General features: G+C 38.9%; 1 protein-coding gene across 5 annotated transcripts in view; it reads right to left on the bottom strand.

The window, feature by feature from the left end:
- The window catches only part of LOC129723744 (calpain-A-like), a 74,249-nt gene that overhangs the window by 45,165 nt on the left and 12,988 nt on the right, over window positions 1-16,096 (bottom strand). Inside the window, exons 2-3 of one of the 5 annotated variants that reach the window (XM_055678146.1) lie at window positions 15,182-15,247; window positions 14,955-15,113 (exon numbers count right to left, since the gene is read on the bottom strand). The exons of the other annotated variants lie outside the window; for them this stretch is intronic. Of the exons in view, the coding sequence (XP_055534121.1) occupies window positions 14,955-15,113; window positions 15,182-15,196 (174 nt within the window). The 5' untranslated portion in view covers window positions 15,197-15,247. The remainder of the gene's footprint in view (window positions 1-14,954; window positions 15,114-15,181; window positions 15,248-16,096) is intronic. 5 annotated transcript variants of the gene reach the window in all.

The raw sequence follows: 16,096 nt of genomic DNA, 5'->3' as shown, positions 1-16,096 counted from the left end.
AAATCACAACTTTAATTTCACAAAAATGATAGCAAAAGTTACGTCACAAGTTCGCGCGCGACTCTTCCTCGTGACAGCCAAGAACCGTTCGAAGCTATCTAATTTTCGATACTAATACTCTGCACTGCATAAAACAAACAACTAGGCTGCGATTATAAGTTATAAACAGAATGGAGCATAATAATTTCACATGTCACGGACACCGGAGCTGCAAGCTGCTCCTGTTGTGGGGTGTAAATAAACAGTACAGTTGCCATTTCCGTCAGTGAAAATATCTAGAAGTTTACTAAAGTTTTCTTTCATTACATGTCTTGATTTGTTCACCACTCAACCACGAAATTATCGTACCACTTCGACAACCACTTCGTCAGCTGGGACTTACTTTGATTGACGAAGACATCCAACTGCACCAACTTTATTGTTGATTTATTGACTATGACCGAAATTCAATTTTAAACGGTAAACTGCAACGAGTTTCCCGTTACCCAGGCAACCTTATATCCCCTGAAATCAACAAGAGCCTATTGCAGTTTACACAGGGCCTGGAATCCTGTTGCATTCAGCTTAGTTTTTGAGTGTGAGAATGTGAAACAAAAACAAAGGTGTTTTTTCCACAAAAATAGGTTGGTAAATATTGATATTTTTCTGCAGGAGTCTTTTTGAACTAATTTGGATAAATAGTAGTTCCGATTCTGTTCACCTGTATTATTACAGCTCATGAGGGCCATAAGGGGGATTTATAAGAAGTTAAACTTCCCCACTTAACTTTTAATTACCTTACGAGAAGTGGAAGAAACAGTAAAATTGCATCCTGTTAAACAGCATTGTGTGAACAAAATATGGCGGGGTTACGCAAGCGAGTAACTACCTTAATAATTAAAGCTAGTCCTATAACATGATTCAAGTAGATTGTTGTTGGGAAAAACCATTTAGGGAGCATACATATATGATGTAGCTTTTTTTTGGTTTTTTGACCCCCCTCCCCCATCGTAGCATTTCGTCACAAAGTCAAACCCCCATAGATAATTACGTAACTTTAATTAAGTAGCATAATTCACTACCTAACTCCAATTAAGAGGCCTGAATTTCATTTTTACCTACTACAAATAAAAAAACAGGATTTTCGCTTTGCTCTTTACCAGTCCAAGCACTGTATTTGTACGACCTAGTAATATTTTCAATATTCACTTCTCAAATTTTTAGTATAGTTTAATGGAAACTTATAATTCTTTTTTCTGATTTCTTAAATCATTCTACTAAGACGCTCAGTGAAGATTTTTCAAACTCATCGAAAGTCAATTTAAAACTGACAAAACAATACTGGTAAACACAGGTTTTGCCCTAGAGCTGAAACTGTAAAAAAGGAAAGATTATAGCTTTTTAGCCATTCCTGTGAATTTTGGTGCCTCTAGCAAAGTTAGTTTTTATCAGCGACTTAAATGGGTTTCCCCGCAAACGTAAAAGCGATGATCTGCGGCATTTTGACGCACTTCTCTACTCACCAGGGGCATCAAAATGTACAGGAATGAATAAGAAACTATAATCTTTTGTGGGCAACTTTTTTTGCGCTTTTGTCGACCAGTGAAATCTATAGTAACAATTTTTTAATATTTCGGACGGATCAAATTATAAATAGTGTGACTGTAAAGAAATTCACTCGAATGAAAATTACAAACTTCAAACTGGCGTTGCAAATTAAAAAATCTTTGGGATTTTATCAACGAAAACTAGAATGTTGATAAAATTTTGTTATAAGTTATTAGTAGAGATGCACCAAATAGCACTATTCGGCCTTCGGCCGAATACCGAATAACCTTTTTTCTATTATTCAGTGAGACGAATATTCGGCCGTATATTCAGCTGAACACAACGTTGATCGTATGACAACAAAATAGTCAAATGGTCATTGTTTGAAGTTTAAATTGTTTCTTTCGCTTTCCAATTGTTTATGTACGAAAACGATTGAAAATTGTCCGAACTATTCCACAAGAAATAATAAATTTTGCGCCTATGGAATAAGGCACGCTAATCCGTGGTGCACCTACTTTTGTTCTTATTTGAGTTGTCGTTCAAAAATAATGTTTTTGAGGATTATGGTTAACACAATTTAATAGTTTGTGTTACAACTACATTTTGAGTGTTTTTAAAAAAAAAATGCGAGAAATGAACGAGAACTGGAGGAGCTAAGCACGAGTTATGCATGTTTAGCCATGTTTGGCTAAGAAAAACGAATCTAGCTGGTACATTTCACTATTTTCTATTGAAATGGGTTCTATTTGATAATTTTGCACCTTACAATTGACTTTGAACCCGCTTTGAGGGTTTAAATTAACTAAAATAAGTTGCACGCTTTTGTTCCAATAGTTGCGGTAGAGTTCCTATAGTTGTGAATGGGTGTTCCTGTAGTTGCGGTATATAAAACATTCGTGTTTGCTTGGTTAAATGGAGGTATTTGCCTCGCTTGAAGTGGTTTTTGATTGTTTTACTATTTATTATATTGTTTTTATTAGGTTGACAAGTCGGTTTACAAGTAAATACAAAAATGCACGAAGTTAACTAAGAGATGGATTTTGCGCCAATTTGGTCAGATGTTGGCAAAATTCAGTGAGGGTATGTAGGTTTTACTAAAATAAAACAAATTTTGCATACTTTTTATAAAATGTCTTTAGACTAACATTTGAAAAGGGCTGAAATTGGCTGAAGAGGAAGACCAATGGCGCTCATTTTGAAATATTCAGAAGATTTTTTTTTCAAAAAAGGGGACTTCTCCACACTGGAAGTTAGAGTCTATTACCTCTGCTTCGTACCATGTTTGCGCCTACATTTTCGACGTTAGTGTTTACTAAAAGAGCGACTGAAGCTGTGAAAGGCTCGTTAAAAGGATTACAAGACCAAAAGCAGTGGGTAAGCATCGATAAAGAGGTCATACATAAATAATATAGCATTTTGGGGGTGAGAGCGATAGCTTTTGTGGCCGATCATGTATGAAGTAAATACACGGTGGCGAGGGAAGGTGGGGTTCAAAAATTGAACAGTAATATGTTACATCATTTAGGTATGTCCCCTAGTACCTGCTTTTCCCTAATATATACAAGTAGTCCCACATACATATGTTCTGATAAACGTAAATCAGAATTGCGAAACATACCGCAACTATAAGCGCATAGTGTATCCTGTGATCCAATAGTGGAGGAAGTAATTTATAAATAATATGATCATCTATTAACGAACTTCACCTGTGAAACAGTTTCCATAATAAACTATTATCTGGGAAAATAATTATATGAGTAATAATCGTACTAAAACCACACACATAACTTAAAACCTTCGTGGACAAAATAAGAAAATGGGTAGTGAGTGGTGCCTTCCGGGTAAGGTTCTGAAAAATACAGTATTCTTCAGTAATTTGGATATTTTCAGTATATATTGTTGTAGTAACATATGTACTTATGTTTAATCTATTATTTCTTCAACATGTAGCATAAGCAATTCGGTTCTAATTAGTTTAAACGATGAATTTAAAAGCGATGCCGCAACTATTGGTGCTACCACAACTATTGGATCATCTACCCTATGTGGTTTTGGCTCAGAAAAAGTATACCTCATCCAGACAAGACATGAAATATTCCTTTCTAAGCCCAAGTTTCATCTTCAGTTTTCGTTTACCCCCGTTCATAAAACTTTGCACTATACTTTTATATTATTTTCTGATAATCATTGGCCACTATTCGGCTTATTCGGCATATTCTGCCGAATAATAAACTTACTATTCGGCGAGCCGAATATTCGGTAAAATACAATTTTTGCTGATATTCGGCCCGAATATTCAGCGACCGAATATTCGGTGCATCTTTAGTTATTAGCTCCCTCTCAATTGAAATTGAAAAAATTGTATTTCGTGTTTTGAGCAAAAATTGCTTCCTGGTGGTGAAAATGCTGTTCATGCGAAACAATGGTTTGATAAGTGTCTCGAGTACAATCGGATGTCGGTTGGCAAAGTGGATTTGGAGACACTCCTACAAAAAAAAAAAACGCAAAAATCATTTAGCAAAATTTTATGGTTCGAAAGGCAGAATACACTCAGATTTTTTTTTACGCGGGGGATACGTACCTCGTAAAAAAACCGCGTAAAAAAACCCGCGTTAATTCGAAAATCCGCGTAAAAAAACCCGCGCTAATTCGAAAATCCGCGTACAAAAAAAACCGCGTTAATTAAAAAATCCGCGAAAAAAAAACACGTTTTTTAAAAAATCCGCGTAAAGTAGTCCAGCAAGAAGGGCTTTAGAAAAAACCCGACACACTCTAAAACCAGTATTTAATACAGTATTTAATTGTCCTCTTTGACGGTCATTCCGGATCTTTCGGTGGGCGGAGAGTATTTTTCGGACTATGTTTTTCACTAGATAAACACTTAAACGTTTCTGGTTTCAAACCCACGTTAATTCGGAAATTCGTGAAAATTTTTTTGAATTGGCGCGGTATCGCGTAAAAAAAACCGCGTTAATTCAAAAATCCGCGTAAAAACCTCACGAAATAAAACCGCGTATGAAAAACCGCGTAAAAAAACCTGACTGTATTTATCGACTTCTTTGAACATGGTAAAACAATCAATACTTAATATTATTGTACATTGTAGGGTCGATTGGACAGTACAATAAAGGGGAAGACAAAAGTGCTCTTTCACCACGACAAAGCATCAGCTCATTCTGCTTGCACTACGACCTTGTGGAGAAAAAATTGCGCTAAGAAATAGTTCCCCATTTTCGGTATTCACCAGATTCAGCCCGAGTGATAATTTTTTGTTTCAACGATTGAATATGTGGCTCTCTGGCAACCTCTCGAATGAAGATGTAGATTTTTTCAAATTTATTTTTAACGCAAAACAATTTTTAACACGTGCTCAATTCCATAATTAGTACATCAAACGATTTTGAAAATAATTAGTTTAACATTTAAGTTTGTTGTAGATATGCGCAGAAACGCGTTATTTTTGTAGATTCATACTTTTTTTGACGTAGAATTATGATTTTTCATGAGTTTACTTTTACACGCACTGACAAAACGACGCCTGCAGCATCAATCCTAGTAACCCATGAGTCAGCAGACAAAATTTGACAGCTCTATCAGTCGAGCTCTAACCGTGGTGGCGAAAACAGTGAAGCTATACTCTGTTCAGAAGTGTGCGCGTTTAAAGAATGGTACACTGTGACGTCGGCGAACGTGGAGCGCTACCGACGCGCACGGAACAGGCAAAACTCGGTCTTACGGTAGATAAAGGGCCAGGAGGAAGATTGAGATCGCGAGGCGATAGAGGAACTGTACCTCACGGACAAGTGTGAGGTGGAAGCAGTACTACGATGAGCACTTGATGGCGATGTAGCAGAGGACGACGACGGAGTGGTAGTAGATCTCGGTGTACGCGCAGATGACGACAGAATTCCAGCCTCTGACCTCCAGGAGGTTAAAGAGGAGATCGACAGGATGAAAAACAAAAAATCCGCTGGAGCTGACCAACTCCCCAGCGAGCTATTAAAACACGGTGGTGAATCACTGGCTAAGGCGCTATACTGGCTTATTACCAAGATTTGGGAGGAGGAGTGGATGGAGGGTACAGTGTGCCACATCTACAAAAAAGGCGTCAAGTCGGATTGCTGCAACTACCGCGCAATGACGTTGCTGAACGACGCCTACAAGGTACTTTCTCAAATTCTGTGCCGTCGACTATCACCGTTTGCAAGGGAGTTCGTGGGGCACTACCAAGCGGGATTAATGGGTGCCCACGCCACCACGGACCAAATATTCGCGGTACGGCAGATCCTACAGAAGTGCCGTGAGAATAACGTGCCCACACATCATTTGTTCATCGATTTTAAATCGGCATACGACACAATCGTTCGAGATCAGCTATGGCAGATTATGTAAGATTACGGTTTTCCGGATAAATTGACACGGTTGGTCAAGTCGACGATGGATCGGGTGATGTGCGTAGTTCGAGTTTCGGGGACACTCTCGAGTCTTATCGTGGAGGACTAACGCGCCCTTGGGGCTTTCGAACGAAAGGTGCTGCGTACCATCTTTGGTGGAGTGCAGATGGAAGATGGATCATGGCGGAGACGGATGAACCACGAGTTGCATCAGCTGCTGGGAGAACCACTCATCGTTCAAACGGCAAAAATCGGGAGATTACGGTGGGCTGGGCATGTCGTTAAGATGTCGGACGACAACCCGGTGAAAATGGTTCTTGATAACGACCCGACTGGAACGGGGCGCGCAGCGAGCAAGGTGGCTCGACCAAGTGGAAGACGACCTGCGAGGCCTTCGCAGACGACATGGCTGGCGAGCTGCAGCCATGGACCGAATTGAATAGAGACGACTTCTTCGAACAGTAAAGGACACTTCGGCCTGGAGCTGACTGGTAAGGTAAGTTCCCCTGTCACGTCGAAAATGGACATTGTGCGGCAGTTCGTGGACACCGGATACCCTTATTCCCGCATCTACAACATTTTGGCACTATTGGACAACAATCAGAGCATTAAAAGAAAGCTCGAAAGGATGCTGAAGGGGAAGACGGAGGGAAAAGTGGCTACATCGTTACATGTTAGAAAGCAGCGTCTCGTCCACTAGTTTCAGGGCTGTAGACAATGACGCAGCGATAGCGCCTGATTAAAATGGTCAAGTCGATTTTCCCCGCGAATCACGACGTGGCGATGGTGATGGTGATGGTGATGAACCTTGGATGGTAACGACTCGCAGGGTACTTCGTATTTTGCTTCCCCCACGAAGGAAGTGAGCTTCGAGGTAAAGTTTATTTCACAAACCAAGTTCCCCAGGGAGGTGCTGCTGTGGCTGACAACCAGCGAGAAGGGGATGTCAAAGCTGTTCTTCTTTCGCTCCGGACTGGCCGTAATCGGGGAAATTTATAGTACGAAGTGCCTGTGTTGCGTCGTTCATCAAGAAATACCATAAGGAGAAGAAGCGGTGTTCTGGCCAGATCTGGTGTAAGCCCATTACTCAAAGCGATCGTTGAAGGAGATGGAGCGGCTGAATATCGACGTCCCCAAGTTGCGCCTCATGGAGAATTTCTGGGCAAACCTGAAGCGTGAGATCTATTCCAACAATTTTGTCGCGAAAATTGAGGAGGAATTGATTAATAAAACGAAGAAAGAACTCAAAAACATGCGTGATGTTTTCTTCGCCATGGCGAATGTTCCGGTTAACTGCCAGAAGGCCGCACGCAAAGGCGTCAAATTTTTTTCCGAGTAAGCTAACATAATTCCCTTCCATGTAAAGTTTATCAAACTCAATTATCTGTCTTAGTTATTTTTTTATCACCATCCGAAAAAAGTCCTTTTTTTAACGCATACGTTACAAAGGGGTACACATTAAAAACCGAAGACATCGAGAGCGTTACACTGATTCTAATAACTAAGTCAGTTTCCAATAAATTTCCTTCTTTCTTACAGCAATCGATTAGGAAATCTATGCATCTACAAAATGAGAAAAATTAGGCGTCCCAGAATTGCATTTAGCCTGGAATCCAGGGGGCTAACCCTCTAACTGATGAGAAATGGTGTTACGAAACAACTTTTCTTCGGCAACAACTCTAGAAGATTATGCTTTTAACTGAGCCAATGTGTTTTTGAAAAAAATCGGTTATGTAAAACTCAAAAAGCATCTCTAGTTATTTAATTTCTCTTGAATCCAAATTCCTTCATTTTATTTGCAGGTTCTTCAGAGTTCAAACTATGAGAAAAAAATTGTTTCGGTTTTATAGTTTACTAATTTTGCTGAAATATTTTTTGTCCTTTGGAGAGGAGGTTTTTAAAGCACATTTTAACATTCAGTCATCAAAAAAGGGTTTCAAACTCAATGCTATCACTAACTGAATATCGTCAAAAGATGGGAAATTCTATGGGGAAAAACTTTGCCAATTGCAGTATGACTCTAAAAACACGTGATTTTAGGTTATTCGTGATTTAATGTGGAATAAAAAGTTGCATTTTTATGTTTTCCCTCACTCAAAGGTTTCAAAGGTATTAAAAATTCAACAAAACATAACTTATAAAAACGAAAGCAAAAAGAGAAACAATAATCTAGATCAGAAAAAAAAATTGAATAAACAATACTAAGATGCCAAGTGAGCAACTACTGAACTGAAGCCTTCGAGGAATTATTTTGATTTTTGCGATTTTCTACTACAACCATTAGTAGATGATGTTTTTCTTAGGCATCTTTCGAACTAAATTCGTTATAATCGTCATACTGCACTTGACAAAGTTTTTCCTCATAAAAGTTCCCATTCTGCCCTAATGTCTAGTGTTCGACATCGGACCGGGTAGGGTCCGGTAAAAGTCCGGTCCGGTCCGGTCCGAAGTCCGATCGGACCGGAACCTTCAAAGCCCGATTATTTTCCGGACCGGAACGGAGCCATCCGGACTTCTGAACGGACCGGGTAATGCTTTCCGGACCCCGGACATTTTCGGTGAAAAAAAAAATTATTCAATTTAAGTCATAGAACGCAGCAAGTTGTTCATTCTTTTTGATTTTCTCCGCTGTTTTTATTAAAAGTCAACCCATGTGGCCTTGCTTGCCTTTTTATTTTATTTACAATATTAGAAAGACATTGGTTTTTAAATTTTTTGCTATTTCAATTTTGCTCTTACTATCACTTCGAAACTAGTGAACAACTGATAGACTCGCACAACTTGTTCTGAGTTTGTGCTTAATTGAATGCCATCGGCATACATGCTCAATCAATTTCAGAATTGTAGAACCAGTCTTATTTGTTACTACACTCCAAATTCTGACGTAGAACTACGTCTCTCAGGAAGTTCGGCTATATACTCGGCTACATAGGAATGTAAAATTAAAATCCTAAACCGGAAAAAGTGAAAAATATGTATAATTACAATTGCTAATAAATCGGTTAGTTTTCGATGGATTTCCTTCGCTCTTGCAGCAATAGATAAGAAAATCTTCTAAGATTCCTACCAAATGCATAAAATTGTAATTTTACTATTCGAACTATTGTACTATTAAAAATTGTCAAGCCTTGTCAAAACGCGAAATTCGACCTCTGATTGGTCGTTATATGATTGCTTCCCAAGCACGGTCGACAGACTTATAGACCTAGTAATTTGAATTCTAGACAACGACAACAGCAGTACTCCCTGAGTAGCAGCTGTGGCAAGGCAACGAATAGCGCAGCAGTTGCAGCGGATCTCAGCATCAATCATGGTGATCGGCGATTTTTTTTTTCGTTGAGATAATTTATTCTCTCTCAGAGATTGAATTTCCAATAGCTCTACAAACCGATGATTCACTCTTCGCTGATAGAATTGAAGTGTCAAAACAAAAGAGAAGATTCGCGAGGCGATAATTATCGGAAGAGGGAAATGATTGCGATCGCTTGGAAAATTATCCACCTTTCTTTCTGAGTCGCAAGTGTGACAGCAAAATAGATTTTCCATCGTTTAACAAAATGTTGCTTGCTATTGTTATTGTCAACTCAATGTACCTATTCTCGTCGGTTTTATTTGCATAGAAGGATTTTTCACTTTTCACTGATTTTTCACTGATGTATGTTGGTCGATGTCTTTATTAAATAAGTAATTCTGTTTAAACGAGCAAAAGCCTGCACACATTTTGGAAAAAAATGCGCAAATATAAACAGATTCGAAAAATAGTTTGCAATCTATGCAAAAAGTAACAACAAATATTTTCAAATTGAAAAAACAAAATCGCCCACGTTTCAGAAAATTTTCATTTTACAGATAAATCTGTAAATCTGGTATCCCTGTTTTTTACTACTTTTTAGTTGTTCTGCTGCTTGCAGTTTTTTCTCTCTTTGAGTTTTTGGTTTGCGATACAATTTTACGATTATCGGGACACTCTCACTCACAAAATGATTCAAACCTAAAATTTTCCTTTCACGGCTCGACCGGATTGGGAGACGATAATGAATTACCGATTGGAGCCGATGAGAGAATCGAAACAGCGTATGAACAAACGACGACAAACTCGCATATAGTTAATAGGCTATGAAGTTCACGGAGAATTCTTTCGGCAATTTATTTGTCACATTAGGTCTTTTCTCGAGAGACGATACAAAACATCGCGTGTTATAATTGTTCAGAATATAATAGGTCTTTCTCATGATAATTATCTGATACGATTTTGACCATCCTTGCTCAGCATCGATAGTAGCAGGGTCAGCTGATACAGTGTGGAAAGTCCTTTAGTGAAATGCTTTCTCTGCGCGATAGCGGGCATTAGTGAATGCATCCAAGGAAAAGTTGCCTCATTTTGACAACACACAAACTGCACAAACGTTCTGGAAAGCTGGCATTCAAAATATAGGGGCCGTCTAGTTTTGAGTGTAACAGCTTTTCACTGTGTTATCTATCATAAGGAATACCTTATTCGTACTGTCAGTGATAACGCAGAGAAGTGATCGGCATTATATCCGATATTGAATTAAACAGCAAATTGTCCTTTTCAGGATGAAATAAATACCTAATTGAAAAGTTAATTTTTTCTCTTAAAATAATTTACAACTTCAAATGTTGGAACAGTTATAAATTTGACTTCATCTCCATGTCTCAGAACGTACTGAATTATCTTTTCCTTCAGTTATAAGCACAACACCGGAAAAATTTTTATTATCTGCATAAAAAATAGGTTATCGCATTATGAAACCTTAAAAATTGTCAAGCCTAATATGACAAGCAACTATATTATTGAAAATGGCCAATCCTTGTTGAAAAGCAAATTTTGATTGATCTGATTGGCCGTTATATGATTGCTTTCCCAAGCACGGTCGACAGAATTATAGACCTAGTAAATCGGAATGCACTTTTTGGCCTATATAAGAGCCTGTTCAGCCGAAACTGCTCATATAAGTCCTTGACAGCGACTACAATAATCCTTACTTAATAGTACCAGCTGTGGGAGCGGAAAGCATCAGCAGCAGCAGTGGTATTAGCAGCGATATTTGGGCTAGCTGGTGTGGCAGCACTTCCTCTAGTAAAAGCTGCTTTTGTGCAGTAGCGATCAGTATCAGCAGTAGTTATATTAGCCGGCACTTTCTCTAATGAAAAGTTGCCGTATTTTGACAACACACAAAGGTTTAGAAATGCTGGCTTTCAAAGTACATGGGCCGTCAAATTTTCAGTGTGCAAACAGCTTTTAACTGTGTTATCAGAAAAATGTATTAATCTCCTCTATCGGGGTAGCAAAAAGATGCGATCAACATTATATTCGATATGAAATTAAACGACAACAGTCCTTAAAAGGACAACAAACAAATTATTGAAGATATAATATTTTCTCGTTTTGCGCTGGAATTGAAAGTAAAATGTTGTTTCAATCTGCATGCACTTTGACTGTTGAAACTTGTTTGCGTTGTATAGTGTTTGTTTTATTCCTGTTCAGTGATGTATGCGCAAACTAAAATTCGGTAGCACTTCAAATCCTCTTTTGCACAAAATTTCAAACATATTCAATACAAGTAATGCAACAAACAACCTTACGTAGTTCTACGTCAACCTTGCGGTTGTGGCTTTGCATACAAACCTTGTAATTTTTCGTTTGAAATAGAGTGCTGCAAATAAATAATCAAAATACAGACCCCCGTTCGATTCTGCCAACACGTTAAAAAATGTTCTGTTGCCAAAATCGAACCATGCCAAAAATGAATCGATCTCTTTTCATGCCTTTTCTACTTTTTAAGTGGCCTATGACGACCTTAAGAGGAGATATGGCCATTATTGAACTAGTTTTAGTTCCAAGTCGATAGAAGTCTCGCTTGATGAATTTGAGCTCAATAATTTGGGAGTAACCGGAACTCAACGGGGACAGGTCCGCGCGGATACTTGATCTGACCACCCGAGTGATTAGAGACATAGTACGGTTTTTAGTATTGAGAATCTAAATACCTTTCAGTTAGAGGAATCAATTGGTAAAAAATTACAAATAATTTCAAAAATATGATTGAACATATTCTTAAATCAAATATAGCCTGTAGTCTCAAAATGAAATATGAACCTATCGTAGTCCTACATCAACTTTGCGGTCGTGTCTTGGACACCAGCCTCCAACTTTTTCAATTAGAAAAAATATATAATAAAAAAAAACAGAAAAACAAATTGCAAATTAGTTTGTATTGTTCTGATTTAGTTAAACATTTTCCAACATGCATAAAAGTCTATATGATAATTTTTTCACTAAAATAACGCTCTCGAAAAAACTGGCAACTTTTGTTCCCGGACTTCGGACCGGACTCTGGACCGGAACCGAAACGAAGCCAATCGGACCGGACCCAAGTCGGTTTTCGGATCGGATTTTTTACTGGACCGGAACGCGGACCCAACGTTTTCGTTCCGATGTCGAACACTACTAATGTCTATTGTTGTTGTTTCGCTCGTTATAGTTACACAAAGACAAGTCTACCGGATGTTTAACTCTCAGTAGTCACGTATAAAATCTAACATGCCGAAATTTATTCTTCATTGTATAACCGATTACTGCAGCAAGAGGGCGGTTGGCTTTTACTGGATACTGGCTTTAACCGAAGAGGGCAGAGCAGCAGCTCACTTTAGCGCAGCAACGCTAAGGTAAAGGTTAAGGTTTCACAGCAGTCGGACAACCCGGAGGACTGTACAGCATTGCTGAACATGTCCGCACATGTTAGTGATTTTGTCCGGATCCATCGCGTCGCGTTTTCTTTCAATCATTTGGCCACTGCTGATAGCTGTAAGTGTACCGGGAGTGCGTGCGTGTATGATCGTTATTATTTCTCAGCCAATCATTTAATAAAAGATGAGATTTGAAAGATAATTTGCACTGAAATTTACCACATTTCATCACATAGTGATGTTCCCGTGGAAACGTCATAAATTTAGAAACGCGCGACAGTTATCGTTGATGGTATTCAGTTAATATGCTTACTTTTAAAGCATATACTTGCTTTTACAGTTTTATTTATTGCTAATGAAAACCAAACCGTCATAAATACTTTACACTAAATACGAATTATTTTAATGATAATTTGGCAAATAAAAAAACAAACACCTTTTCTGTCTTCGACTACATTTTATGATGTTGTCAAGAAGGCAGTGTATGTAATTTCACGAAAATGCGAGATATGAACGAGAACTCAGGATGTGAATTAGACTTTAAAACATTATACCTCGACCGAACGGGACTCTAACCCGCAACATTTGTTACGTTTAAGAATAAAGTCAGCTCATCACAACACTTCATGGGCTAAATTAGCGTAAAAAATAACCTAAATGTCAATCGATACGTCGGTTGCGAACGGTTCCTCTTCATGCTGCTATAAAAACACATAATCGTGAAGTCTGCCACAAGGGACATTCAAGAAAAAGAAACGTCAAAACGATGACAGCAACAGAAAAAGAAAAAAAAGAACTTCCGTAAAGCGAAAGCGGCAACGTTTGAGCTCGCTTCTGGTTGAGCCGTCGCGGTGTGCACAAGTACAGCGAGGTGGTGGCGAGTCGCGATAAAACCAAAAGCGCAGTGCGGTGCGCCATCATATTAAACGAGTGAAAGGTCGTGGTGCCGGTTGGGAAGAAAACCCAGGTAAAACGGGTTCTAGTGAATCGCGGAACCTTGCACGGCAAGGCGGTCTGTATGCGGAATTTGAGAAAAAGAGGTGGGAAACGTGCGGTGAGTGTCGGCCTGCCTGAAAACGCATGAATAGCGCGAGTGTTACAGGTTTTGTATCCGTGGTGTGACTCCTGGTGCGCGCAGGAGACGAAAAGCTTCGGCCTGCAGGCCTAGTCGCCGCAACCGGCCTGCCAAGCAGGCTATTCCGCGTGGGATATTTACGCGGTGGCATACTGGCCGCCATCTTGCGTTGACCGTGGCAGCGGAGGAATAGCTGTGAAGAATAAGAACGTGTAGTGATCACTCACACAGCCAACCTTATTGGGATGACGATCGCGACGGACTAGATGGACTAGACGGAGCAACAGTGAAACAATCGTGAGTAATTAGCGTTAGCAGTTGAGGATTATATGTGGTAGCTTTGTACCCATTTCGCTAGGACAATTTTATTAGTCTTTGTGCCCACTTGTCACGGGTGGGTTTGTAGCTAGCCGTGCTGCTGAGCATGCCCATTCAGGCGATCAGTAAACGCAATACATTCTTTGTCTCCAGGACGGTGTTTTATCCAGTTAAACTACTGGGAATATACGTTTCAAGGTTGCATATTAAATTTTGGGGTGTCAATTCCATTCAGCGTGCCGATAATTCGCTCCACGAGAACAATTTTGACACATGATGTACGACAAACTTGCAGTCCTTAAGTAATGCTACAAGTTTGTCGGAGAGAGCAGTGCCCTATCTCTTATGCCTAAAGTGTTAGATCCCATATTCAGTGGGATATTCAAACAATATTCGCAGTGGATATTTAAATATTCACCTCGAATATTGGCTGAATATTGCACTGAATATTGGCTCTAATATATCAGGTTTAAGAGTTAGAGAATTGCACTATTCGACAAACTTGTACTACTATTTAGGGACTACAAGTTTGTCATACAGTGTTTCTCAAAATTATACTTGTGGAGCGAGTTATCGGCACACGGCAAAATAGCACAGTTTGTTTTACGCAAACTAAAATAGAGAAGGTAATTGACAACAGTATCTATCGTACGTATTCTCACCCTTCGAATGTTCATGTCCTGAATCGGAATGCATTATTCAATTAAAGATGATTGAATCAACTGTTTAGATGTAGCAATTTAAGTTAATCGCTTAATAATACAAATGCAACGCCCTGATCACTCAGGCGTGGGAGGTTTGATAACCGAAGTCTTGTCCAATATACTTTAGTATCGGCTATCAGTATGATTCAATTGCGATACTAATGTCTAAGACTACTCCAGCCGCAAATTACTACAACTTTCATATTTCTAATCTCTACTTACAACTTTCATGTTCTTAATCGACGGCAGTATCCGCTTGGTGTCGGTTTCCTTCTTCTCGAAGATCTCATTGATCGCATTGCCGATGTACTCGGTGGCCGCACTGGCAATCGCTTGACCGGCTGCATCGAACAGCTGTTTACCGGCCCCGCTCAAGAGGCCCTACAAAATTAATCCTTCGTTAATAACGGTGCCTGTCAGCGTAAAGTGTTAAAGTACGACTTAAATACCTTTAGCTCATCCATTATTATCTACAGCAGGCGCAATTGAGCGTTCACTGACAGATTATTGTCTTCCTGCAGAGATTCGAAACCATTTGTTAGGCTACGCTTGGAAGGAAACCACAATGTTCATCACAGTCATAGATTAGCATTTTTACTAGTAACACTCGTGATTACGGATATATTAGGTTATTCACTATGGGCAATGTCTTTTATACACAAATAAAGCTGTATATTTTGTTATTCAGCCTTTTTTTGCGGTGAATTCTATAAACGGAAGATACGGTGATCATTTGGCATCACGAACACGCGCACCTAGCGTTTCGAAGCAATGGGAATTATAACTTGTTCGCTTTGGGCAAGGTGTTTTTCTATCGTTCGCTGTACATGCATACTATCAAACAGTGGCATTTATGCGATTAGTACAGTTGATTTATTTTGTTAGGATGGAACTGTTGTAGTACGACTGGAAACTTATGTGTAGAGAATTATTACGATCGTGTCGCTGATGGCATTCCAGCTTCAAAGGCATGAAAACAATTCGTAGAGAAGCTTGGGTTTAACTATTTTTTGGACTCATGTGAAATGAATTTATAAAATTGAAATGAATTTATAAAATTTAAATGGTCATACTCGATTGTTCCAAGATTTCTTTTGTATAACATTTTTCTACATGAACCAACAATATTTTAGAGTTCAATACTAACCATAATGCATAGAATCATGATTATTTATGAAATAAAATCTAAAGTGAATACCACGGTTCCTAACAAAAAACTTGTTTACAGTGACCTTGAATTCAACCCTTCGGCTGTTTACCAGTGTAAATACTATGTTTAACACATCGCCAACGCATGTAAATTTTACAAAACATTGGAAATGGGATAAGTTCATGTTTTCATAGATGTAAGAATCTTTTGTAAA

The sequence above is a fragment of the Wyeomyia smithii genome, chromosome 2 (assembly GCF_029784165.1).
Source record: "Wyeomyia smithii strain HCP4-BCI-WySm-NY-G18 chromosome 2, ASM2978416v1, whole genome shotgun sequence".
NCBI classification, from domain to species: Eukaryota; Metazoa; Arthropoda; class Insecta; order Diptera; family Culicidae; genus Wyeomyia; species Wyeomyia smithii.
The sequence above is the reverse complement of the archived record's forward strand: the minus strand, read 5'-3'. Positions and strand labels throughout refer to the sequence as shown.